The sequence below is a fragment of the Balaenoptera borealis genome (assembly GCF_965194805.1).
Source record: "Balaenoptera borealis genome assembly, chromosome: 2".
Classification (NCBI taxonomy): Eukaryota; Metazoa; Chordata; class Mammalia; order Artiodactyla; family Balaenopteridae; genus Balaenoptera; species Balaenoptera borealis.
The window spans coordinates 45,185,051-45,212,980 of NC_138867.1; the positions used below are offsets into that span (position 1 = coordinate 45,185,051).

General features: G+C 40.9%; 1 protein-coding gene across 3 annotated transcripts in view; it reads right to left on the reverse strand.

The window, feature by feature from the left end:
* Nucleotides 1-27,930, reverse strand: part of ANKRD55 (ankyrin repeat domain 55) — a 502,662-nt gene that overhangs the window by 40,246 nt on the left and 434,486 nt on the right. For all 3 annotated transcript variants that reach the window (XM_082382340.1, XM_082382339.1, XM_082382341.1), the window contains 4 exons: nt 22,236-22,358; nt 15,513-15,643; nt 11,635-11,744; nt 2,210-2,270 (listed from right to left, as the gene is read on the reverse strand). In XM_082382340.1, coding sequence (XP_082238466.1) covers nt 2,210-2,270; nt 11,635-11,744; nt 15,513-15,643; nt 22,236-22,358 — 425 coding nt within the window. The remainder of the gene's footprint in view (nt 1-2,209; nt 2,271-11,634; nt 11,745-15,512; nt 15,644-22,235; nt 22,359-27,930) is intronic.

Sequence of the window (27,930 nt, forward strand, 5' to 3'; positions counted from 1 at the left end):
GTTTCAGTTAACAATCTAATATGTCTCTTAATGAAGTTAGATTTCTATTATTGACCATTTAACCTTTAACCATTATTGTGATAAGCTGGGGAGTCCTTCAGTTATTGGAAAATAATTTTATTCACACTATGTAGGGGTTATGTCTTGCTCTTTCCTCTTGTCATTAGGAAACCATAATGTTCTGCCAGCAATAGCTTACCTTTTCCCTGATTTCTTTTGCCTTTGCTGTTTTTTGCTTCCTGTTATTTAGCAGATGTAGAGTGTGTGTGTGCTTTAACTGTTACCCCCTCATATATGATGGAGACTACACTGTGCTTGGAAGTCATTGGAAAAGTGATTGTGGGAGGGGCGGGGTTCAGTAAGCGACTGCTTATTCAGAACACCGAGAAGCCAAATGCAGGAACTCCTCCAAGGTAACAAATGACAAAGAAAGCCTGGGCCGTGTTCTTTCCATTTCAGAACTGTCCTTTGTCCAATGGCAAAGAGCAAATTAGCCCTTGCAAATTTATGTGGATTGGCTCACACTAGCAATATATATGTTAATGAAACACACAGGCAAGACTTAGTTGGCTTCAGATGGATTTCAAACATGCTGTGACATGGTGCGAAGAGGAAGCTGCGACATTGGGGGGAAGTGTCCTTTTTGAGGCTCCTGCTCAGAAATGCCAATAGGTCAGAATGCTGGTGTAAGAGCAGAAGGAATCTTCTCTGAGAGGTTGCTTTGCATGAGAAGGAACTAGAGATTTCTCCAATATTTACCACATATTATCTGAAAAGTGTTACAATTACCACCATTAGAAAGATTTTCGTCTACATTCATTGTCTCCACCAGCCAGGGGCCTCCCAGGGTGGGAAAAAATAGGGAACTGTCACTTTGCTAGGGGATGTTCAGCTCCACTGAGGAGGGGACAGAGTTAGATGTCTATAAGAGGAATTTAGCTTTAGGGTGTGAATGACTGAATTTGTCCCCTTTCTAATAAGTCCCAGTTAGTGGGGGGAGTGAAGGTAGGAGTTAGAGGTGGAAGAAGTGGTTGGCAAGTTGCCCAAAATCTAGAAGTTCTTGATCAGCTGACATAACCTGCAAGCCCCCAAGCTCCCTGATTTCACACCATGGGCAGAGTGATCAGAGTGTACTTTCTCATCTCTGGTTCTCGTTTTTAAAGCAGAAGTTTAGAACAGTGCAATATTCTCTCATCTGAGGTTTTGCTTTAAACCACTGAAGACATGGGGGGTGAAAGCAGCATGCGCCCACCGAGTCAGGGAGGTGTCCAACCTCAGACCCAGGCTGTGATGTAGGGGCTTTTTGGTGTGGTCATTACTGCCAAGCACGTTGGAAGGAGGCCTTTGCTCAGAAGGCTCAAGAAAGATGAGGAGCCCAGCCCATGTTAGGGGGCTTCCTCCCATCCTGTTGTCTATGGCCAGTGTGTCTTGAAAACAGTGTAATTTGGCATCTTGAGGCATATGCACTTTCAATGCTATCAGACCTTCTTAAAGTTATCAGACATTCTTAGTGCAGTCAAGCCAAGCTTACTTTAAAAAAAAATTCCATTAAAAATCAGGTATTTAAATCAGTTTTAAGAAGCTATTACAGAAATCAGGCTGGCTAATAAAAATCAGACCTGGGTTTTAGAAGAGTTAAGTAGATAAAAGACCCTCAGCTGCTTTGGGGCGGCTCTCCCTGGTCTGATCCACCCTCCCTCAGGAACCGAGTTGGGAGTGCTGTGCTGTCTTGCAGGAAGCCTTGTACAGGATTGCCTTGCAACGTAAAGCAAACAGCAGTTGTGATCATTGGCATTAATAATGTGGCTTCTGGAGCAGGGAGCCTAGAATTATTATCTATCTGTCATCTTTCACTCAAAGAGAGAGTGTCGGCAGCCTTCGAAGTTTCTGGTACTCGAGGAGACAGGAAAGAGCAATATTTATTTCTCAATGTCCAAAGGGAAATTACAAAATTTCAGTGGTATGATAAATGCTTAAATACTTAATGCAATAAATCCTTCCCTATTAAAAGCTACCCACACCCACAGAGGGATACATTTCTGCCTGAGAATTCATAGTGGAGACACAGGCTTCCCTCTCAGGGTAGGAACACAAAACTGCTCCATGGCCTCCTTGCACCTTTAAGAGAGGAAGCACTGTGGTTCAGAAAAGCCCTTATTCCCACCCTAACATGGGCAATGCCAACTGTTCCTTGAGAGGGCAGGCTCACCTCGCTGTCCTGGTGATTAATCTCGTTGAGGTTTGACTGTTGTACCAGGACTGTTAGGAGCCTGTAAAGAAAAACAGGAGAAGTGGCTTAAAAGAACAGAATCTGAATGAGAACATGACATTAGAAATACAGTCTGTTGAAGGCCTCCAAATGACCATACGCCCTTTGCATTTACTAGGGGAAAGATCCACGGAAAAAAAGCCAGCGTGATAGGTAAGAAGGCACAAGAAGGCAGGTAGGAGGAAGACCTCTATCTCTTCTCCCACCTCCTCTCTTAGTGCTTCTGGAGCGGCCAAAGAGAACGGAGAAAGCGAATCCTCACGCTTATCTTACTCACCAGAACTGTATCCCTTTGTGCTCACTCTAAGAAGCAAAGTCCTCCAGTGCTTATTTTTTATTCATTTTACATAAACTTATAGAGTGCTTTCAAATTGCTTCACCACTAGGTACATGTGTCATGCCTTCTAAATGTACAGGTTATACCTGGAGGCAGTCAGCATTTACAACTTCGCTTATTCTTTCTAAAATGCACAAATACCTAAGCATGCAATGGCAGTTATCAGTGTGAAACAACTGCCAATGATTCTCAAGTTCAAGTTCTTATCCCACTTGGGCCCAATACTTGGTTGACTGAGGTCAGTACGCCATCTGTGGGAGAGAAGCAGTTGAGTATAGTGGTTAGGAGCCCAGACTCTGGAGCCAGACTACCTGGGTTCATATCCCAGTCCTGTCACTGACCAGCTCTGTGACCACAGGCAAGTAACTTCACTTCTCTGTGCCTATGCAGCCTCATCTATAAAATGGGGGTAATAAAAAGTGCCTACCTTATAGATCAGCGTGAGGATTAAATGAGTTAATATGCATACAGCATTTAAAGCATGCCTAGAACACAGTGTTATTTCTAGAATACTTAACCCTAGAACTTTTAACCCTGGCTCCATCTCAGAATTCCCTGGGGAGATATATTTTTTTACCTGGGCTGTATATTCAAGGTTTCTGACGCAGGAGGTCTGGAGAGAAGCGTAGCTTCTACCGTTTAAATAAGCTGTTCAGAAAATTCTGGTAAACAATCAGATTTGGAAACCACTGAGAAAGGTGCTGAATGAATAAATCAATGGATACTCACTGTTATAGAAAGCATTGTGTCCCTCCCAAATGTATATGTTGAAGCTCTAACCTCCCAATGCCTTAGAATGTGACTGTATTTGGACATAGAGCCTTTAAAGAGGTAATTAAGTTAAAATGAAGGATTACAGCGGGCCTTAATCCCATTTGACTGGTGTTCTCATAAAAAGAGGAGATTAGGACACACAGAGTGACACCAGAGGCACACGCTTACAGTGGAAACACCATGTGAAGAGGCAGCAAGAGGATGGCAATCTGCAAGCCAAGGAGAGAGTGTCAGAGGAAACCAACCCTGCTGGCACCTTGATGTTGGCCTTCCAGCAGCAGCCTTCAGAACTGTGAAAAAATAAATTTCTGTTGTTTAAGCCACCCAGCCTGTGGGATTTTGTTACAGTCACCCCAGCAAACTAATATACTCACCAAGATGATAAAGGATTGTCTATGGGCAGACAATGAAAAAATTCGGCAATTATTTTGGAAAAATTATTTGAAAAATAAAATGGCTTAGCCTCCTCCTGAATCAGATTTTCATTGTCTCTCAGCTGAGATGACATCTAAAGTCCTAAGTATTAAATTGCTTAATATTAATCAGAGGGATTGATCATACTGTGTTACAAAGAGAACTTAAATGGGGGTGGACTTCTTCAGTGGGGGTAATATAACAAGGAAGCCTAGGTTTTAAATCTAGTCTTATCACTGTCTTTTGGGGAGCCAGGATACTGCTGTGATTTAATTCTGGCCTCACCACTGCATGACCTCTCTGAGCTTCTGTATCCTCACTTCTCTAACAAGGATAATAACAGCGGTGGTGGTGGTGAGGGTTAAATAACATAACAGGTGTAAAACTCCTAGTATACAGATTTTAAAGGAACAGTGTCTATGACTGTAAACAGCACATCTCTTTATCCTTTCTGAATTCTAGAATTTCTCCGTCAGGTGGGAAGATGCTACAAAAATAATTGTATTTTGGTTAATGCTATTTTTTATATTTTCCCTTATAGCTGCTTTATGGGGGGGAGGGTAAGGGGTGACTATCTTTCTTCTTTCTCTCTTTCCTTCTCTCTTTCTCTCTCTTTCCTTTCTCCTCTCCTCCCCCACCCTGCCCTCTCCTCTTCTTTTCCCTTCCCTTTCCTTTCTCTCTCTCTCTATCATTAATGGCCATTGTCTAATCTCTAGGGCACATTGGGTCCGAAGTGCTGGGGGAGGGAGAGTGAGAGTGAGCAGGAGGTCAGTGGTGGTCCAATCTGGTTATCCTCGGCTAACCCTGAGCAGACTGAGATCATCTGTAGTCGGACAGGATCTTCTGGGGCTCCTCCAGAGCAGCGTGATCACACTGGGGGAAGTTGGCTCTAACCAGATGAGAATGGGGGTGGGAAGATCAAGACCTCTTCTCACATCCTAGGTGAGCCTCCAAGGGTCACAGGGGGAGCCCTGTGCTGGATAGTCCTCTGTTTGTCTCTCAGATCCAGTCTCTGCCCTGCAGTGTCCTACACTGAGGCTGACCTCCAATAATGTCATCATCCAGGTCCCTTGCCCTCTGACCTCCCACTGGGTTTGGTCAGTGGGAGAACCAGCAGGAGGAAGGAGAGAAGCCACTTCCCTTCCTGACAATGATTTCTTTCCTCTACTAAAGGCCTTGGCTCCTGCCAGGTGGCCCCTCTCCTACACTACAATTACAACTACCGCCCAGCTCTCAGCAGGTTCCAGTAACAGTTTCCTTCCTCACCTCTTGTGGCCTCGGGGTGGAACATTTTCCTGCTTCTGGAGGGGAGTGGGGGTGGCAGATTGTCACCATCTCTTGCTGGTTAATTTCAAATAGTCTTTCATTAAACTTTCTTGGTCATCTCTTTTACTATTTCATGTCTTCCCTGTCACAACCCTGAGTGATATATGCCAACCTATACTGTTTGCCTCCATTTGATTCCTAAGTCACTGAGACTCATCGATCTTTAAAGCTGGTACAAATTTACAGATGAGTATTCTCTCTCTCTCTTTCTCTCATTTTATGAGAGCAAATGACCTGATGCACTACACGGCTTGCCAAGGCCATCACACGTTGCCTTGGTTGTCCAGCCTGGACGAGAAACCAGGTGTCTGCTTTCCAGCCTGGTGCTTCTATACTGTTCCGTGGTTCAGAGGTAATCTGCAAGATACTTGTCCCACATCTGTCTTAATTAACAGCGGACTTGCAGACCTCTTAGTTTTGTTTTCTCAGAGCTCCTGTTCTGTGCTAAGGTGACCCAGGAGTATTTCTCCCATAACCCCCCAGCCCAATTTCCTATTAGCACCAGCTAAAACTCTGCTCTCAGATCTCCAGGCCACAGCATAAGGCTCACCTCATCCCAGCTGCCAGGACAGCAGGCCCAGGTCCCCAGCAGCAGCTTTCCCAGACAGGCAGAGTGGTGAGTGATAAGAGCACGGAGGCTGGAGCCAGACTGGAGCCTCTATTAGAAGCCCTGCTCCCTCACCAATCAGCCAGACCTTGGACAAGTTATAAAACTCTCAGTGCCTACATCTTCTTATCTGTAAAATAAACATAACAACAACCCTACTTCTTAAAGATTTGTTGTAACTTTAAATGGGTCAAAGCATATAGAGCACTTAACATGGACTTTACATACTATAATAAATTCTCTATAATGATTAATTTCTTAAAAGGCTCCTACCCTTTATATTCGGGGGTCCTGTGATTGCCATTAGGTGATTGGGAGGCCAGAGAGAGCTCAGCTAGATGTATCCCGGAAAGGGGGGAGGGTTGTCTCCTTGAGCTTCTCTGTTTTGCTGGCCTCTTGGGCTCACAGTCCTGGAGCTGGCTCAGCCCAGGGATGGCTGGGAAAAAGGGTCCCCAAGCCAGTCATCTGCTTTCCTGTCCCTGAAGCTGCCTGGAGGTGAGAGTATGCTTCAGTGAAACATCCACTGCAGGTTGGAATGCATCACCTGGAAACTAGAGAACAGGACCCCAAAGAAATGATTTCCTTCCTCCCTCTGGCTGTAGTCAAGAGCAATGAAAAGAGGCAGAGCTGCTGGCACTCTGGAATGGAAAAAAAAAAAAAAAAAAAAAAAAAATCTGCTGGTAACCATGGAGACCATAAAAAAAGACTTTCAGAGAGCCCTGTGGCTGCTTTCAGAGGAAATCGCTGCTTGCCTTGCAACTCTAGCATGCGCAGTGTTGTACAAACACAACTGCGTGCTCTTTGGAGCTTTGTCTTAATGATCATGCCCCCTCTTTCACATGGACGCCCTCTGGATGTCCCAGCCAAGGAAGCAAGAAGAGCAATGGGGAGCTGAAAGGGAGAAAACTCGGACCTGCTGAGAAGCAGAGCATTCAAAGCAGGAAGGGGACTCGTGAGATGAAACCTGTGCTCCTTTGCTTTTGTACATCCAGCTTGCCTTCGTGTTCTTAATTATAGGTCCTTCATCCCGGCAGCAGCTTAGATTTCCCACAGAGCTGTAGCGTAGCTAACGCTGTATATTGCCACTGTTTGGTTTGCTAGTGAGTTGTTTCCATCAGAGAACCAAAATTTCTCTGGAGGCAAAGGGCTGATTGAAGTGTCCCCTTGGCTTGTTTATAAGCAGCTTCAGTTTGAGACTTCACTCTAAATGGTCTCCCGCAAGCACCGAGTGGAAGGAGTGTGCTGTTTGGAAATACAGGAGTTAGTGGATTTTAAAAGGAGTATGAATACCTGAGTACAAGGCCACAATGTGGCTGGTACATATGCTTATGATTAGAGGAAAAATATAGATGCATGTACACTGAATGGTTGAGTCTAATGTTCATTGGGTTCTGAAATCTTGCAATGCTCTACAATGTCCCAAGGTTAATACAAATGGGAGCGCTGTTCATACCCTGATGACCTTCGCAGTAAATGTGTGCTCATGTCAGTGGGTGCAGGACTGTGTGGGCATGCACCTGTGTGTGCAGATATATTTTTGGGGACCTGTGTGTGCTAAGGTGAAGAAGGCCAGGGTGAGAGCTGGTGTGTGGCCGTAGCAGGGTTTCATTCTTTAGTGCTGATCTACGGTACTTTATTTCTATCTTCCATCATCATCATCATCAATATCATCACCCTCATCATCACCACTAACACTTACTGAACATGGACAATTGACAGTGTTCAGTGCTTTCCACATATTTTCTCATTTACTTTTGCCTACTTACCTATGAGGTAAGTACTGTATTATTCCTACTTTCTAGAAAAGAAAGCTAGCTGAACCTTGACATGTTAACTTGCCCAAGATAATATGGTCTGTAAGATATGGAGCCAGATTCATACTCAGTCAGTCTGACTCCTGAGCTGGCACTCCTGGCCACCCTTTACCTCAATCCAAAAACAGGATTTTAGGTGGTTTTCAGATACATATAGTAAAACAAGATCACAAGCGAAAAAACTAGGCAAAGGGAAAATGAGGGCAGCATAAAGAACACATAATTATGGTCCTATGTGCATGCCAGAGGTGAGACACAAATTGGGCTTTGAGTTTTCTAAATATGCAAAGAGAGAAACATGATGATAAGTCACAGTGTCCACACAGTAAAAATAAAAAATAATTTATCAGGAGAAGCACAGGAATTCCTCCTTTAGTAGAAATTTTTCTTGTGGTTTTTCAGAAAAGATTTTTTTGGACACTGTAACAAAAAAAAAATTTCCTGACAATCAGACAATAAGGAGTTTTGTATGGCTGTTTCTTTTAAGGCCTCTCAGTGTAGACTGAGGGCTTAATGATAAAATGTGGCCATTAAAATAAATTCAACAGGGTCCACAGCAGTGGACTCCAGGAGCACCGCAGACCCATTGGGCAGGTTACTTATCTTCACACATGCACTAGGCAATTAGTTTTCTTCTTGATGCCTTAGTTTTCTCATCTATAAAATGGGGATAGAAATATTACCTATCACATAGAGGTGTGGTAAGGATTAGATGAGATAGAACATGGAAAGCATTAAGAACTTTGCTCAGAACATGATAAATAATCCGTGCTGTTTGTCATCATCATCCTTTTTGTAACTACAGACCTACATGCTTTAATGGTCAGACAAGCTGGCCTAAAGTTGTATCCACTTAGGAAAATTAAATAGTCAAACAGGTATGCATGGCCTAATGGAAGGTCACTCCCTTCTGCATTATGATTTTAGGATTAGAAAGTGCCCATAAGATAGACCAAGATTTTTTTTTTCTCAGAAAACGATTCTGAGTTCATGCAGACACACAAACAAATGGGCAACTGAAGCCCAACTTCTCTGGTGCGGTTAGTTTCGGCTTGAAGGATTTAATGCAGATGTTATCAAACTCTGCCACGGCCATAAAATTTCTCAATAAAACAATGATAAAATATCTAATTTTAAGCAATGTAATTCCATAAGGAATCCTTTCAATCAAGCTAGTTTTGAAATGTTCTCTAGGTAACAAAGCCAGTTGATTTGCTGTATGGGTTGTGTCAAACTAAAGGTTGGCACTTGCCATCTACCCCTACAAGGATTAAATCACAAGCTGCTGAGACTGCTGACCTTCAACACCCCCTGAAAGGAGTTCAGGGTGGAGATCAGGAATGAGGCACTCTGTACTGTGGGAAAAACTGGCAGAACTGGCCTTCAGATAGTTAGATATTTTCAGGAGATTTTATGAGCCCAATTCTTGCCTCTCCTCATATCTAGAAAAGCACTAAAATCTTTCATGGTGACATCTGCTCCTCGTGACTAGCAGCAACCTTCTGCAAAAATGTGTGCTTGATTGCACGTACTCCCTCTTCACTGAAATCACATATATACTGACCTTCCCCCCTACCCCTCTGCAGCAGTTTCTCAGAGCTATCTGAAATGCTCTCTCCTGGGCTATAAGTCCTCATTTTGCCCCAAATAAAACTTAACTCACAACTCTCACGTTGCGCTTTTTTTTTTTTTTTCAGTCGACAGTTGTTAAGGTTTACCCCAATTCATTTTTGGAGAACATTTAACAGGTATGATAATTTTAGTTTTGCAATATTTAATCTTAACCTTTGGGTTTTACTAGTTACAGCAGCTAGCATTACCATCACTAAAGCAGATTTTATCTTCCAGAATTAGCTAACTGTCCATTTAGGACAATAAAGCTATATCATCAGCACACAGAGGATGTTTATTTTTCTGGCTTCAGCTCTTCCCAAGGTGGTGACTGGGTCATTTGGGACAATTTCATGAGAAGGGGAAGCCACAGCTCTGTGCTATCTCAGTTACAGTGATGTAATGTAAATCCTAGAGAGTCTAGGGGCACCGCTGGGCATAATAAGATATAGTCTAATAAGTCCACAAAAGAGGAAGTACACTTAGATTAGTTTTTAATATATTATTGTAGTGATTTCAGATGATGAGCCTAATCTATTGACCAAATTGATCTTGAGTGTGATTTTGACTGCCAAGGCTTAGTTCACCCCTCAGGTGCAATGGTTTAATGGCAGAGCCAGGTTTTCACCAAAATTCTTGCCCCCCTTTCTTGGATTGGAGTCATCGCCGGGAGGTGGATTCTTGGTCAGGGACTATGTTCCCCATCGCTCTTTATGGCCAAATGACTCATCCTTATTAATGGAATGTGAGCAGAAGTGAATTGTGTCATTTACAGGCTGAGATTTGAAAGAAACAAGTGAGGCTTATCTAAGCTCCTCTTACCCTATCTGCAGGCTGAACAAAAAGGATTCTGTGATGCTAGGAGATGATGAAGCCACAAGCTTGCATCCCTGAATTACCTGGGGAGGGGAGGCCCCCTGCCCCCATCCAGGAAACCTACATTGGACTAAACTTTTATCATGTTAAAATGCTGAAGCTTTGGGTTTTACTTGTTACAACAGCTATGATTACCATAACTAAAGCAGGTGTTCATTTTCCAGAATCAGGTAGATTTTGAAATGACTACTCTGAGTGAGGCAGGTAAAAATCATCTAAGTGGAGTAAATTGGGGCAGAATAATCTTAAAAGGTACGTTTAAAATGTATTTTCTAAAGATCACTCTTGGGAAGACAGTATGATTTTGTGACTAAATATTTTTGTGGGTTGTCTAGAAAAGTCACTCTTTTTTCATCAAAAGGTGGTCATCTTTTTATGATGTCTACTGATTGTTAGCTCTGGGCTTGCTGTTTCTTCTCTAAACTTCCTTGTTTTGTTGGGCTTTGAGTAAATCCTAGTTTTCTATTATTCCTGGATATGATCCAATGATAATAGAGGCAAGGCTTGGTTGGGAATAGTCCTGGAATTTCCCAAGTCCTTTAACTTCAGTGTAAACACACTGAAATGAAGAAATCCTATTACCTCTCAACCTGGAAGGGGCCTTGGTCTCCTCAACCCCCGCAAGGCTTCAGTTTACTTCCGAACACAGGGTCTGAAGGAGGCAGCAGAATGCACCCACCGTGCTGCTGGCCTGCAGCCTAGCTCTGGGGAGTGTGAAGTTCCTGTCAGAGGCCTGCTCTGTCAGCAGAGGTTCAGGAAGTGCCTGGAACGGAACCTTGCTGATTCCACAGTGGGAAGTGTGCTGTCATCAAGCTGCCAGAAGGGGCTTTCGAAAGACTGGGGACCCAGGCCACTTGGATACAGAGGCCTGGGGGAGCTACACTTGGTCTGGGCAAAGCTTTTTCCTTTGTTGCTCAATCGTCTTACAAAAAGGTGACCTCAATCATCCAACTATTTGAGGGCTTTCTGTGCATGGTCTCCAGCAGCACACACTTCTGGTTTTCCTTCTCACCCACTGGTCCCCCTGTCTCAATCTCCTTTGCTGGGTCTTTGCCTCCTTCCAGCCCATAAATGTTGGCATGACTCTGGGTTCATACATTAACCTTCTCTTACCCTGTTTGGTTTCCATCACAGCACTCGTCACTATTTGAAATTATCCTATTTATTTGTTTACTAGTGTGCCACTTAACTCCTTCACTAGAAAGTAAGCTCTGTGAGGTCAGAGACACTGTCTTGCTCACTGGGGAACTCTAGGGCCTAGAGCGGTGGTTGGTCCATAACAAGCACTCAATAAATAGTTATTGAGTTAATAATTGACTGATTAATTGAATGAATGAATATATGAAATTCAGATGATGACAAACAGCATTTCTTCTTAAATCAGAGACTAGGAGAAAAGGGTTTTATCGAAGTAAAATTGGGATTGAGACTAGAGTTGAGATTGTTCCAGGATATTTTGATTCACTGAGATGGGGTCCTGTCTCCTGCAAATACCAAAAAAATGGATGGATTTTGTTTTTATTTGCCACATGGATTGGATTAGATGACCTTCTAATCCAAGTTGGGTGCCTCCCAACTTGAGCGTCGTGTGAACCTGGCTACGTACCTCACATCAGGCTCAGCGGTGGCAGCGTGCAGTGGCAGACGGCCATTTTTATCAGGGATATTGTGCTTGGCACCATTTCTTAGTAGACTCACACAGCCTTCCAGCCAACCCTGGAAGAGCAAGAGCACAGTTAGGTAACACAATCTCGCATAACATAGTAACAGAGTCCAACAAACTTTCTCCAGTTTTCTTTCCCTTTCTTCTTTGGTTTGGCTAAAAACATGTTCTATTGGACCTGAAGTGGTTGGTTAAGGACCATAACTCCCATTTAGACAACAGAGGGCTGAAGGTCTTGAGGTGTGGATTCCTGAGTTTTCTGGGACCTTTACCCTGTAAGATGCAGACTGATTCCTGGACTCTTCTGCGTCTGCCTCCCCATTTCTAGGGTCACTTGCTGGCATTCCACTTTTAAACCCAGTTCCTAGAGCCAAATGTGGCATGTGATGGGGGTGATTAATCAGCTCTAGACCCTTATTCTATGGGCTTAGCTCCAAATCATGCTCGTCAATGGTCTGACCTGGATGTCAGTGTCCAATTCCAAAACTGGGCTCCTATGTCACTCTTGAGTCCCAGCCTCCACTCCATGCCTCAGTTCATCTATATCTGATAAATGGTCCTTCGTCCTCTTTTCCAAGTTCTTTTTCTAGTAACCACAAAGATAATATCTTGCTTATTCTAGTCAGTCCCCTTCCTGATGCCTGGAATTCTAAACTAAGCCCTACTCCAATGGCTGGGACCCTGCCACCCTGTTGACTGATCTTTCTGCTGCTGAATATGGGGCTATCACCAGCACCCTCTAAGGGCTCCCCATTGTTGTGTTTTATCCCCCTATGAATTCCCCAAGAAACTTCCTGTGAACTCCCTGTTGTCTACTAATTCACCAGATTGAGACCTGATATTGCCACATCTGATGCTTGTCCCTCCTTGGTTAGCACTTACAGCTGGGTCATTTCTCCACTGTCTCTCCTATTTCAAAGGGAAAATATAACCGCAGGCTAGTCCTCCCTTTCTGTTTGTTAATACTTTAAGTAACTGACCCAACCCTGCTGATAACTGAGTTTGGCTCATGTGCCAAGGAGAACACCTCCTACATTCATTCAGAATCATTTGGGTTACTCACCTAATTAAAAGTAAACTTATAAGTAAATGAAGTATATAAGTATACTTATAAGTGTATGAAGTATATGAGTATAATAATAACTTATGAGTAACTGAAGTTATTATTATGAAGAATAATAGAATAAAGCTCTATTTTTTTCCTGCCTTCTTCCATTCCTGTATAGTTAAGCCTCAAGATTACCCAGTAACAAGAGAAAGATTACTGAAGATTTTCCCATGCAGTACTGGAAGCAATAAAAATGTTACTAAATGCATGGAGGAGAAAAAAAGATAATCATAAGAAAAGAGCTTTTGGTTCTGAAAAGTCTGCAAAAAAAATCTTTCTACAAAAGCACATTAAAATTCATAGGTTCTAAAATTGAATATGGCTTTGTAGAACTGACCAGTAATATCTGTCTTAAGTAGAAGCAAATAATTTTCATAGTTTACTAATGTATTAAATCTGGTTTTAGTTCCTAATGCCCATCATCAAGTTTTCTGATGAAAAGGGAAAAATATGGCCAGGAGACCCAAAAGAAAGGCATGCTGGACAAATTTCAGAGTTGCCAAATTTTTGAGTGGCCAAAGTTTTACAGTTTTTGAAAAACAAATCTTCTGATGGGGAAGGGTTTGAAACATTTTTATCATTTTGCAACATTTCCTGGAACTATGTGCGTATGTGGTTTTCTTTTTTTTCTTCAGAAAAGAAATCAGAAAACCATTGACTACATCTGAAACCCATGGTCACTATTCAGAACCAACAAATATGTTTTGGACCTACTATGTTCTGGGTGATTCTGCATGTGGTTCTCCTTCAACAGTGATAAACTTAGGGTATTATTTTTACTACATTTTACAAAGGAGGGAAGAGGCATAGGAGGTGAAGAAATTTGCCTAGGATCACACATCTATGGTAAGTTTATTTGTATGTTGAGCTTGAAGCTGTGACTGAGACAGTTTCTGAGTGCTCCCTTTGCCTAATTCCTCTTTAATACTTGAATTCAAACATTGCCAGAGGGAGTGGTGGGCCTCACTGTGTAATCACTAAGATACCACCTACTCTCACCTTCCCAGGGATCCTCAGGAGAGCCAGTGAGGGGCCTGGCCTTGGGCTGCCAGACAGAGGTGGGGTCAACAGTAAGAGGGTAATGCCCATGCTGTCATGCCGGCGTACTTCCCTATGCAGCTCCTTAGAATGCGTTCCTGGAAAGAGTTGTATGCAACGGTGGCACCTCGCTAGGTTCACTGTTCACTGTGATCTAGAGGAGAACTTCTTCCCAGTCCCTTAAGTGCTGTCTAGCCCAAGAAATTTGAAATTTTGAATTTTAGAATTTTGAAAGAAGTGTAGCTTGGTTTTACTCTCTTCTGTATGCTAGTGGCAGTTAGTTAAATTTAGAAACCATCTCTATTCCCTTCCTCCATCCCCTGATCCAAATTTTCTCTTTTCCTCATCTCGGACACCAAAAATCCCTAAAGCAAGAACAGTTATTAGGGCATGTGCCAGAAGGGAGGAGGACTCAGAGGGCCATCGTAAGTCTGTCTGAGACACTGGACTTCACCTAGTACTCACAGATCAGTGTGTTTTAAACTTGAATGGGCATAAAAAAATTGTTGGGGAGATTTGTTTAACATGCAGGCACTTCTCTCTCCACCCATAACCCCTGTCCTGCTCCCAGAGTGTCTGACTCAGGAGGTCTAGGGTGTAATCCAGGAACCCACATTTGAAACAAGCACCCCAACACTTTGAAAAATTCTTCCCAGTTTCATGTGTGAGTCCTAGAGAAAGAGGGCATGCAAATAAGAAATGAAAGAGTAGTGTCTAAAGAAAATCTCTGTGAGGACTGGGCAATGCTTTATTGCAAGCAGGAAGGTGTGGAAGGTGTGGTGTTTGGGGAAGGGAAGTGTTCTACTTGTCCAGGGCAGCTTCAGGACACCGTGGGTGAATCCACCACTGTCAACGGGCGGCAACAGCAAATGCAAGAAGCTGCATTGGCAGCAACAGTGGTTATGATGAAGATTTCCAGGAGCCATGTTGGAGAGGAGGGAGAATGATGACCTTTGTGTGGCACCAAGGAGGACTTGTTTGACGTGGACTCAAGATAGCCCTGGAGTCTCCCGAAAGGATTACAGGGAAGATTTGAGAGGACAGAGGTTTGAAGATTTTCAGTAAGGCTTCACCAAGCTTGTGCTAATGTTGGGAAATGGCAGACTGAAATCTCTTGTGTTGAGGACTGGCTCTATATAATTTTTAAGTTAGGCACTGATTGGGGGTTGAATCCTATGCTTGGTGTTGTCCTTTAAGAGACTGGTATTTCTCCCCTACTCCCTACCCACCACTCTTCCCAGTTCTCATTGTTCTCTACTTTGCTCATCCTTCAGCTTCCACTCAACTAATCCTGCCCCAAAGAGGTTAACTGCAGCTTCAAGTGTTACCACCCACTGAGGGTATTAACAGAGGGCATTCTTAGAAGGAGTACCAAGTGTGTTGAGAAATGCCCCAAGGGAAATTCTGATGCAATTAAGATGGAAAAGAATATTTCTCTCATGGCAATATCACCTCTAACTTAGAGGATTGTTAGGAAGATCCAAAATGACTTAAATCCATGAAACCAACTCTAAGTCGTTATATAAATGTTGGAGATGATTAAAGCAAAACTTTAAAGTTCTCTTTCTGTTGGCCAGCTGCACAAATCCAAGAACACTCTTCTGCAAGTGGGGCCCCCTAACAACACATTTAGTCCACCCCACTCTTTGACAGCCATCACAGACACAGTTGGTACCAGATAGGTTGCCAGGCACAGACTTGTGCGGCCATAAGCGTCCTGCATGTTAATATTGGCTCCCATCTTCAACAGCAGCTTCACTGTGTCCACTTGACGTCCAGAAACTGCATGCATTAAGGGTGTACATCCTAGAACGAGACATTTCAACAGCTTTTAAGAATGTTTGACTTGTGACTTCAGACAATACTACAAAGCTACAGTGATCAAGACAGCATGGTACTGGCACAAAAACAGAAATATAGATCAATGGAACAGGATAGAAAGCCCAGAGATAAACCCACACACATATGGTCACCTTATCTTTGATAAAAGAGGCAAGAATATACAATGGAGAAAAGACAGCCTCTTCAGTAAGTGGTGCTGGGAAAACTGGACAGCTACAAGTAAAAGAATGAAATTAGAACACTTCCTAATACCATACACAAAAATAAACTCAAAATGGATTAAAGACCTAAATGTAAGGCCAGACACTATAAAACTCTTAGAGGAAAACACAGGCAGAACACTCTTTGACATAAATCACAGCAAGATCCTTTTTGACCCAACTCCTAGAGTAATGGAAATAAAAACAAAAATAAACAAATGGGACCTAATGAAACTTAAAACCTTTTGCACAGCAAAGGAAACTATAAACAAGGTGAAAAGACAACCCTCAGAATGGGAGAAAATATTTGCAAATGAAGCAACTGACAAAGGATTAATCTCCAAAATATACAAGCAGCTCATGCAGCTCAATATCAAAACAACAAACAACCCAATCCAAAATTGGGCAGAAGACCTAAACAGACATTTCTCTAAAGAAGATATACAGATTGCCAACAAACACATGAAAGGATGCTCTACATCACTAATCATTAGAGAAATGCAAATCAAAACTACAATGAGGTATCACCTCACACTAGTCAGAATGGCTGTCATCAAAAAATCTACAAACAATAAATGCTGGAGAGGGTGTGGAGAAAAGGGAACCCTCTTGCACTGTTGGTGGGAATGTAAATTGATACAGCCACTATTGAGAACAGCATGGAGGTTCCTTAAAAACTAAAAATAGAACTACCATACAACCCAGCAATCCCACTACCGTGCATATACACTGAGAAAACCATAATTCCAAAAGAGTCATGTACCACAATGTTCATTGCAGCACTATATACAATAGCCAGGTCATGGAAGCAACCTAAGTGTCCATTGACAGATGAATGGATAAAGAAGATGTGGCACATATATACAATGGAATATTACTCAGCCATGAAAAGAAATGAAATTGAGTTATTTGTAGTGAGGTGGATGGACCTAGAGTCTGTCATACAGAGTGAAGTAAGTCAGAAAGAGAAAAACAAATTCCATATGCTAACACATATATATGGAAACTAAAAAAAAAAAATGGTTCTAATGAACCTAGGGGCAGGACAGGAATAAAGACACAGACGTAGAGAATGGACTTGAGGACACAGGGAGGGGGAAGGGTAAGCTGGGACGAAGTGAGACAGTGGCATTGTCATATATACACTACCAAATGTAAAATAGATAGCTAGTGGGAAGCAGCCGCATAGCACAGGGAGATCAGCTCGGTGCTTTGTGTCCACCTAGAGGGGTGGGATAGGGAGGGTGGGAGGGAGACGCAAGAGGGAGGGAATAGGGGATATATGTATATGTATAGCTGATTCACTTTGTTATACTGCAGAAACTAACACACCATTGTAAAGCAATTATACTCCAATAAAGATGTTAAAAAAATAAAATAAATATAACATGTTATAAAAAAAAATGTTTGACTTGTGAAATTTATGAGTAGACTTTATTTGCCTGTTCATTTATTATGCTCTTTGCAGATGAACTACCCTCAACACAAACTCAGCTGTTGAGCTGAAGAGAGATGATGATTGTTGCTACATTTATATAAACTATGTATTTTTCACACCCTATTAAATCTATTGTAATTTTGCTGTAATTGGTGGATTAAAACATTTTGTGCAGATGATAAAATTTGCTTATTACTACCTTGGGAATCAGCATAATTTGGGACATAACAGGCAGGTTTATCCCGACTTGGTTTGAACAATGCAGAATCTGGAAGTATCTTTGGAAAGCAATGCCAGCCAGGCAGACAGGTGCAGCACACATTTATTGGAGGTGGTAAGTGATATAGGGCAGTGATGGTAGCCTAGCCTTGGGTTGTACAAATTCTTGCTAAAAGGGGCCACTTTCACTGAAATACTTTTCTGTTTTTGGAATCAATATAGGCCACATTTGGTTTTTCATGTGTTTTCTTCCTGAATAAAAACAGAGATGAAATTACACATTCTGATTAACTTCGCAGGGCTGTTGGAACAAGCCATACTGGTGAGGCAGAATCCAGGTAGGTGCTTCACACTCCTTCAGGTGAAGAAACCAACCTCAGACATATCCCTTTCCCAGCTGAGACTTGTTTAGATGTCTTTTGATTGGAGATTCATGTAGAGGTTATAATTCTTCTCCAGGTGAACTGCAAACTCAGTGATCCCTGAGAATGGATAAATTCCAGGACTACTGTTCTTATTGAAAGATTGCAGCCAGCAACCCAGTTTCTCTCCAAATTTCTCCCTTCTAATATTCTTCCAGGCATCTGTACTGGGTAAAAGCAGCAATGAAGTGCTCTGTCTTCAATAGTGGCAAAATTTTTCTCTCTCTCCCTCCTCTTTCTTCTCTTCTCTCTTTCCCTCTCCCTCTTTTCCCTTATTTCCCTCCCTCCCTCCCCCCTTCCTTCTTCCCTCCCTCTCCCTCCCTCCCTCCCTTCCTTCCTTCCTTCCTTCCTTCCTTTCCTTCCTTCTTCCCTCCCTCCCTCCTTCCCTCCCTTCCTCTTTATTTATTTATTTTTTTGCTTATGGGTGTTGAATTGCTCCAGCACCATTTGTTGAAGAGGCTTTCTTCCACTAAATTACATTTGCATCTTTGTCAAATATCAGTTGAGCATATTTGTGTGAGTCTGAGCTCTCTGTTCTTTCCCATTGATCTATGTGTCTATCCGTCAGCCCATACTACATAGTCTTGATTTCTGTAGCTATATAGTAAGTCTTGAAATTGGGTAGACTGATTCTCTCCCACTTTATTCTTCTTTTTCAAAATTGTTTTAACTATCTTAGTTTCTTTGCTTTCTATATAAATTTTAGATAATCTTGTCTATATCCACAAAAAAAAAATCGTGCTGCAGTCTGACAGAAATTGCATTAAACCTGTATAAGAATTTGGGGAGCATTGCATGTTTACTATATTGAATCTTCTAATCCGTGAACATGTATGTCTCTCCATTTATTTAGATCTTTGATTTCTTTCATCAGCATTTTGTAGTTTACAGTATACAAGTCTTGTATGTATTTTGTTTTATTGACACCTAAATATTCTTTATTGAGTGATTTTACTTGGTATTGTGGTTTTAATTTTGGTGTCCATGTGTCCATTTCTAATATATAGAAATTAATTTGTTTTTATATATTGATCTTGTGTCCTGTGACCTTGCTCAACTAACTAGTTGCAGGAGTTTTTGGTAGGTTCCTTAGGATATTCTATATAGACAATCAAGCTGTGCAAAAAAGGAACAGTTTTATTTTTCTTTTTCAATATGTATGCTTTTTATTTTTTATTTCCTTTTCTTGCCTTTTTGCACTGGCTAAGTACTATGCTGAATATGAGAGAGAGAGGGCATTTTTGCTTTGTTGCCCATCTTAGGGGCAAAGCATTCAGTCTTTCACCAGTAAGTAAAATGTTAGCTCTAGAGTTTTTTTGTAGATACGCTTTATCAAATTGAGGAAGTTCCCCTCTATTCCTATTTTCTGAGAGTTTTTAATCATGAATGTGTGCTAAGTTTTGTCAAATGCTTTTTCTGCATCCATTGATATGATCATGTGATTTTTCTTCTGTAGCTGGTTAATATGATGTATTACACAGATTGAGTTTCAAGTACTGAAATAGACTTACATTCCTAGAACAAACCACACTTGGTCATGGTGTATAATTCTTTTTATATATTACTGAGTTCTATTTGCTGATTTTTGCTAAGGATGTCTGTCTGTATCCGTATTCATGTGGAGTATTGGTCTGTAGGTTTATTTTTTGTATCATCTTTGTCACATTTTGATATCAGAGTAATACTAGCTTCATAATCATAACCAGGAAAAGTTTCCTCCTCTTATCTTTTCTGGAAGAGATTCTGCAGAGTTGATATGAATTTTATTTAAAAGTTTGTAGAAGTTTCCAGTGGAATCATCTAGGCCTGATGATGTCTTTTTCTGGGAATTTTAAAATTATGAATTTAAGTTCCTTAATAGTTACAGGACTATTCAAATAATGTTTCTTATTGGATGAACTGTGGTAGTTTATCTTTTTTTGAGGAATTGATCCATTTCATCTAAATACTCAAATTATGTGTGCAGAGTTGCTTGTTGTATTTTCTTATTATCTGCAGGGTCATTCCTGACAGTGATAATTTGTGTCTTCTTACATTTTCTTTTTGTCATTATTGCTAGAGGTTTGCCAATTTTATTGATCTTTTCAAAGAATTAGTTCCTCGTTTCATTGATTTTCTCTATTTTATGTTTTCAATTTCATTGATTTCTATTCTTCTCTTTATTACTTCTTTCCTTCTGTTTGCTTTGGGTTTATTTTACACTATTTTTTCTAGGTTCTTGAGGTGAGAACTTAGAGTATTGACCAATACTTTTCCTCTTTTCTAATGAATGTATTTAGTGCCATAAATTTCCCTCTTAGCATTGCTTTAGATATGTGCCACAAATTTTTATATGTTGTATCTTTGTTTCCGTTCATAATCAGTTAGTACAAGCCAGGATTGAAAGCAATCAGTCTGACTCTTGTATTTATCACACAAGTGGTGTTTAAACTTTGACTCTTCTCATTCCCAACTTCTAACCCCAAGGCAGATGTACAAGTAATTCTGCTTTAAAAAACGAATGAACAAAAAACTACCATGGATAAATTAGGGAGCACCCACACACTTTACAAAACATCTTATTGTCATGATAAGGGAATCCCAAGCTCCTCTTGGGACAGGTCAACTGGTTAAAAGTCATTAATGACTTCCTAGAAATACTAGGATAGAGAAACCAATGCTAAATCCTTTGTTATAGTTCCATAGGTCCTTGAGGCTGTCACTTCTTCCTCTTCTCCTCCTCCCTCTTTTTCTTCTCCTCCTTCTTCTTCTTTGTCTTCATCTTCATTTTCTAACCCTGTTTTCTTTCAGTGGTTCAGATTTGTTTCATTTCTATTGTTCTGTTTTCAAGTTCATTGATCCTTTCCTCTGCTTCCTCACTCTACTGCTGAGCTTAGCCATTGAGTTTTTAATTGTAATTATTGTATTTTTCAGTTTTAAAATTTTCCATTTGGTTCTTCTTTATATCTGTATTTCTTTGCTGAGCCTTTCTATTTTTTCATTTGTTTTGAGCATATTTGTAATTGCTCATTGAAGCATTTTTTTCATGGCTACTTGAAGATCTTTGCCAGATAATTCTAACATCTGTCATCTCAGTGTTGGCATCTACTGATGGTCTTTTTCCATTCAGTTTGAGGTCTTACTGATACTTGGAATGTCAAGTGATTTTCTACCGAAACTTGGACATTTGGGGTATTGCATTATGAGTTGCCTAAATCTTACTTAAATCCTCTATTTTAGCTGGTTTTCTCTGATACTGCTCCAAAGGGTAAGTGAAGGGGGGGGTGCCACTTCATTATTGCCAGGTGGGATTAGAAGTCTAAGTCCCCTACTTAGCCTTCATTGACATCTAAGGGAGAAGACTTTTCATTACTGCGTGGTGGTGAGAGTCCTAATTCTCAAGAAGGATTCCTCTGACACTGCCTCAGCAGTGGGGATATGGAGACTTCATTACCATGTGAAGGTGGAGGCCCAGGCTCCACGTTTGGTCTTTGCTGGAATGAGTGGGGTTGGGGGTCATAGTTTTTTGGGTTTTTTGGTGGTAGTATTTGATGGAGTAGACTCATTATTGTCTAAAAGTTTTCTGTCTTGCTATGCAGTCCCTTTCTTTGTTCTTTGGCTAGAGAGCAGGCTTTTGTTGGGGGCTTTTTTGACCTCTGTCCACTGGCATTCCTATGTTGTCAGCTTCTTCAGCTCCAAGTCTGGGAAGTATGAGGCAAAAAGGAAGCCCAGGAAACTCACCACTATGTCATTCCTTGGGTCCCATGGTCCTAGCTAGTCTGTCATTTTCTCTCCACCTTCCAGAGTGTTCTTATGTTTATGCTATATACAATGTTCAGGATTTTTAGTTGTATTTAGCAGAAGGAATAAAGAAAAAAGTACTACTTCTACTCCATCTTCCCAGAAGCAGAAATCCTTGCTCTCTGGCTTTAATAGCCGCACTTTCCCAACATCCACTGCTACCAAAAATAGCCTCCTCTTTTCATACCCATTTTCTAACTTCAACTAATTGGCCTATCTACTTTAGTCACTCATACAAAGAAGTTGAAGACAAACTCAAACCAAACAACTTCATGAGAAGAGGTGATGTAAAAGAATTTGAAGATTTGTGTCCATGACTCTCATTAAATAAAATGCTGAGGAACCTGCACACGGCTACAAGCAGGATATTCCTTGACCCTCCAGTAACAAAGTAGCTTGTCAAATATAATTTTATTAACATTGTTCACCTCTGGAGGCCATCTCTAAAAGGATAGATCAGAACATTCTGCAGGATTCAAAATACATAAATAGCTCACCTTCACTGTCACAGCATTCTAGGATGGAAGGGTCTTCCCGAATCACGGCAGTCAAAGCATTGACATCTCCGTTAGATGCTGCCTGATAAACCATGGTCAGGTCAACTTCTTCAGATGAATCACCTTCATGAATCAAACAGAGACAAACTTACTGTGTGGAGAGAATTCACTGAAAGAATAACAACACCCAAAGCGTCACCCACACAAGTGATTCATGAAAATCTCTCTGGTGAATCCAGGCAGAAGCCTGAGTCATCCTGATCACATGCACCTTACCACTTCTGAAGAAAGGTGGGCCACTGTGGGCTGTGTTGTAACATCACCATATATTGGGAAGGAGCCTGAGGGATTAGGTGTCCTCTGAGATTTAATGATTCTCTCCAAGTATTTGGACTATACTTGAAATCAGTGAGACCAGATTGGGAAGTGGAGCCCTTATCTTGGTTCCGGGTTTCCTTTTTGATCTGAAATATGTTACTTTCCCTTTCAATGACTCAGTTTACCCACCTTTGAGGGAGATATTGTGCTCCTTATTCTCTGTTCTCTAGTTGGACTCTCTACCCTTTTCCTCTTGCTCTGAACCCTGAAGGCTAACCTTGCTGACCACATCACCCAGGCCCCCTGGCCCTCAGTGTCCATGGGAGGCACTGGTAGGAGAGTGGTGAGGAGAAGAGAGATGGGGCATTTCCTCCTGCTTTCCCCTAGTTCAGGGTCTAGCAGTAGCTGCTTCTCGCCCACCAGGAGGGTCCTCCTCCCCAGAGCCAGTCCTCACTGGGCTCCCTGTGGTAACAAACATTGTCCTTTCAACCCTGCCTCATCTCTGTATGTAGTCCTTTCACAGAAGCCCTTCATTTGAACCATCTGAGGTTTCATGACATGGTGTTCCCAGAAGAAGCAGCTGTATGCAAGTCCTTTGAATTTGGTAGCCACCTGTATCATACCTTTGTGCATGATTGAACCAACTAATAGTATTACCAAAGGTGACAAGAGAACTGTGGGTCAAGTGACCCCAGGGGAGCAATGGAAGGGCTGGGAGACAAGCTTTGTTTACAGGAACACCCCTTGTGAGGTGCTGGGCCGAGCCCCTCTACTTAATTTCTCCCACACATGGCCACGGTTCAGGGAAAATATATGTGTACAAGAAAAGTTTTTAAAACTGTGTTTTTCTACTCGTGGAGGCATTATGCTAGAGATACTTTACAGTTCTAATTGATCTTTAGTTGGCAGTGGTCCTAACCATTGGTTGGGAAGGGTTGGGCTTTGTTTCTCAGTTGCAGTATTTCTGGGAAGTCACCAATGACTTTTTAACCAGTTGACCTGTCCCAGGAGAAGCTTGTCATTAAAAATGATTCACTTACAACAACAAATTCCGTTGTTAAGTGAGTAGTTGCTCGCTAATTTATCCATGATAGGTTTGTTACTGTAGGTGTTGCTTTTAAAGCCTTCTCACCTTTACATTTGTCTGAGGGCTGGAAGTGAGCAGTGAAGGATGTGAAAGGCAAATGCCACTTCTGTGTGAGTGTAAGGACCCTGGAGCCACACCACTGGGGTTCAATTCCTAGTTTGTACTAACTAGCTGTGTAAATTTGGGCCAGTTACCCTCTCTGGGCCTTAGTTTCCTTGTCTTTAAAATGTAGATGATGATGATGGCAACCATGCATCTCGTAAGGCTGCTGTGAGGAGTAAATGAGTTAATATTTAATCCTATGTGCTTTTAGGACAGGGCATAGTGTGTAGTAAATGCTGTATATACTTTGGTACTACTACTGTTACCATTTTTTTTTTTCTGATAGTGTGCAAATTTAGAGAGCATTTGAAATCTGGGGCATGTAGAGAAAAAGGTCTCTCTGATGATGGCTAGCTAAAAGATCCATAGATTGTACAGAACATTCACTCTCTATTAGAAACTCCCCCAGGAGTCTAGACATTTTGTGAATATTGCTCACAATATCTCTGGACACAAGAAATAGGGCCCAGACCCAAGCACAAAGATGGGCCTGGTATCTGGTTGTATGACCACATCCATAGATGCTGATGATGTCACTTCAGAAGGAAGGTCCTGGTGGTGGGCTGAGGTACAAGGTATGCTGTGTTTATAGCCTGTTTATATCTTATACAATGTGTTTACATAACATATATAAACGTGTTTATAACCTGTTCATCACTGAGTGCAATAAAATCTGTAAGGCACATTCATCAGACTGTTGAGTACATACAGCTGAGAGAAACAAGGAATGCATTGCCTGATAGAATTAGAATTCCAAACAACTTGCCAGAAGGATTCTAATAACATTGTATTTAATAGGGATAAACATTTAGTCTGTGAAATATCCAGTTGAACTAAGTGAAGGGTGGTTGAACCTGTAGTTTTTGTTCCTCAATATCCCCTCACCCTGCTGGTGACCTTAACCTGATTATTCTCTAGGGACCACTTCCTCTCCACTTTCAGCACAGGGGGTTGACTACATTCCTGCTCAGGGCCAGAACATGTGACCTATAACTAGCCATTCAGCACCAGCATTATCCTGGCCACAGATATTGGTTCAGGGATGTGCCTCAATCAGAGTCCATAAAAGGCAATGATATTTTGGATATTTGGGGATTGCTGGGAACAAGTTTTGTTCTACCACCCATGAAACTGGGAGTTATGGGGGGTACATCTTATGGGTGGAGAGCTTATGAATGAAGACAACACAAGAAGAGCAGAGCTGGGCTAAGAGAAAGAAATAATTGAGACCTGATGACATCATTTGAATTCCTGAATCAAGCCATACCTTAAGCCAGCACCATTTCTGGAACATTTACATGTCCCAATAAATTTCTTTTTTTGCTTAAGTCAGTTTGCATAGATTTTATGTGTTTGTTTTTCTTTTTAATAACTGCAAGAGTTCTAACTAACAGAAGATTTTAGTGGTGGCACATTAAAAAAGCATTTAGGGATTTAGTTGGGCAATTAACACTATAGGAATTAACAGTGTGACAGTAAACTAGTAGGATCTCTGGCTGCAGTAATAATAGTCTAGTAATGAGACTGAGGGAGATAATAGGCTTTTTCCATTCTTAACTGTTCAGTGTCATGTTGAGGTCTATGGCCCATGGATTAAATGGGCTATAGGTAGCTGGAGAACATTCCGAGGAGAGTGACCAGAGTATGACTGGACTTCATGTCACCTGATAAACAGTGAAAGGAAACAGATCTGTTTACTCTGAAGATTACTCTGTGTGGTCACCATGGTTGCCTTCAGATATTTGAAGAGGTTTTTTTTGTTTTTTTAATTAAAAAAACTGTGGTAAATATACATAACATATGCCATTTTAATCATTTTTAAGTGTAGAGTTCAGTGGCTTGATGTACATTCACATTGTTGTGCAACCATCACCACTATTCAGCTTCAGAACTCTTTTCAGCTTCCAAAACTCAGACTCTGTATCCATTAGACAAAAAACTCCCCATTCCTCCCTCCCCTCCGTCTCCTGGAAACCACCATTCCATTTTCTGTCTCTATGAATTTGACCACTCTAGATATCTCATTTAAGTGGCATCAATAGTATTTGTCCTTTTGTTACTGGCTTATTTCACTTAGCATAATGTCCTCGAGATTCATCCACATTGTAGCATGTGTCAGAATTTCCTTCTTTTTAAAGGTTGAATGATAATCTGTTGTATGTATGCACCACATTTTGTTTATTCATTCATCTACTGGTGGACACTTGGGTTGTTTCCACCTTTTGGCTATTGTGAATAATGCTGCTGCAAACATCGGTATACAAATAACTCTTTCAGACTCTTTCGAGTATATACTTAGAAGTGAAATTGCTGGATCACATGATAATTCTATTTTTAATTTTTTAAGGAACCACTGTACTGTTTTCCAATGTGGCTGCAACATTTTATATTCTCACCAACAATGCACAAGGGTTCCAATTTCCGCATGTCCTTACCAACACTTGTTATTTCCTGTTTTTGCTTCTTGTGTTTGTTTTTTGTAATAATAGCTAGCTTAATGGGTGTGAAGTGATATCTTGTGGTTTTGATTTGCATTTCCCTATGATTAGTAATGCTGAGCAACTTTTCATGTGCTTTTTGGCCATTTGTATACCTTCTTTGGAGAAATGTCTAAGTCCTTTGCCCATTTTTAACTGGGGTTGTTTGTTTTTCTGTTAAGTTGTAGAAATTCTTTATATATTCTGGATATTAACTCTATATTAGATATATAATTTGTATACTTTTTCTCCCATTCTGTGGGTTGCCTTATCACTCTGTTGATAGTATCGATGTATAAAAGCATTTAACTTTGATGTAGTTCAATTTGTCTATCTTTTGTTGTCTGTGCTTTTGACATCACATCTAAGAAATTACAGTAAGCCCCCTACATATGAACAAGTTCTGTTCTGAGAGTGTGTTTGTAAGTCCAATTTGTTTTTAAGTCCAACAAAATTAGCCTAGGTATCCAACAAACACAATTGGCTATATGGTACTATACTGTAATAGGTTTACAGTACTTTTCACACAAATAATACATAAAAAACAAACAAAAAATAATGAAAACATTTTTAATCTTATAGTACAGTACCTTGAAAAGTACAGTAGTACCAGCTACATCACCACTGCTTTTACGCTTGCTTCCAGACATCCTGGGCTTGCAGTAAGGATGCTGTACTACTAAACTTTATACAGTACTGTATGGTACACAAAAGCACAACCACTTGTAGAGGATGCACACACGTGACAATGTGAGCCAGACACATGAACTAACTTACGTGATTGGACATGCAAACTCACATTTGCATTTTTGAAAGTTTGCAACTTGAAGGTTCGTATGTAGGGGACTTACTCTATTGCCAAATTCAATGTCATGAAGCTTTCCCCCTATGTTTTCTTCTAAGAGTTTTATAGTTTTAGGTCTTATGATTAGATCGTTGATCCATTTTGAGTTATTTTTTGTAGATGGTGTTAAGGTAAGGGTCTGACTTCATCATTTTGCATGTGGCTGTCCAGTTGTTTCTGCACTGTTGCTGAAAAGACAATTCTTCCCCCATTGAATGGTCTTGGCACCTTTGTTGACTCCTCAGTTGCCCCCTAAGTTGACCATAGATATATGAGATTATTTCTAGACTCCCAGTTCTATTCCATGGATCTATATGTTTGTCTTTATGCCAGTACTACACTGTTTTGATTGCTGTAGCTTTGTAGTATGGTTTGAAATCAGGAAGTGTGAGACCTCCAACTTTGTTCTTCTTTTGTAAGATTTTTTTTGGCTATCTGGGTCCCTTGAAATTCCATATGAATTTTAGGATGGATTTTTATATTTCTGCAAAAACATCATTGGGATTTTGTTAGGGATTGCATCAAATCTGTAAATCTCTTTGGGTAGTATTGACGTCTTAACAATATTGTCTTTCAATCCATGAAACACAAGACATCTTTCCATTTATTGGTATCTTCTTTAATTTCTTTCAACAATGTTTTGTAGTTTTCAGTGTATAAGTCTTTTGCCTTCTTGGTTAATTTTATTCCTAAGTATTTTATTCTCTTTGATGCTACTGTAAACAGGATTATTTTTCAAAGAGCTTTTAGCCAAGTTTATGGTTAAACTTTTATGTGAAATTCCAGCAGTTAGAAATAGCAGTGGGTGAGAATGACAGAAGAGTATTTTAATGGTCAGAGAACTGTAAAAATGTCCTAGGTCTCCTC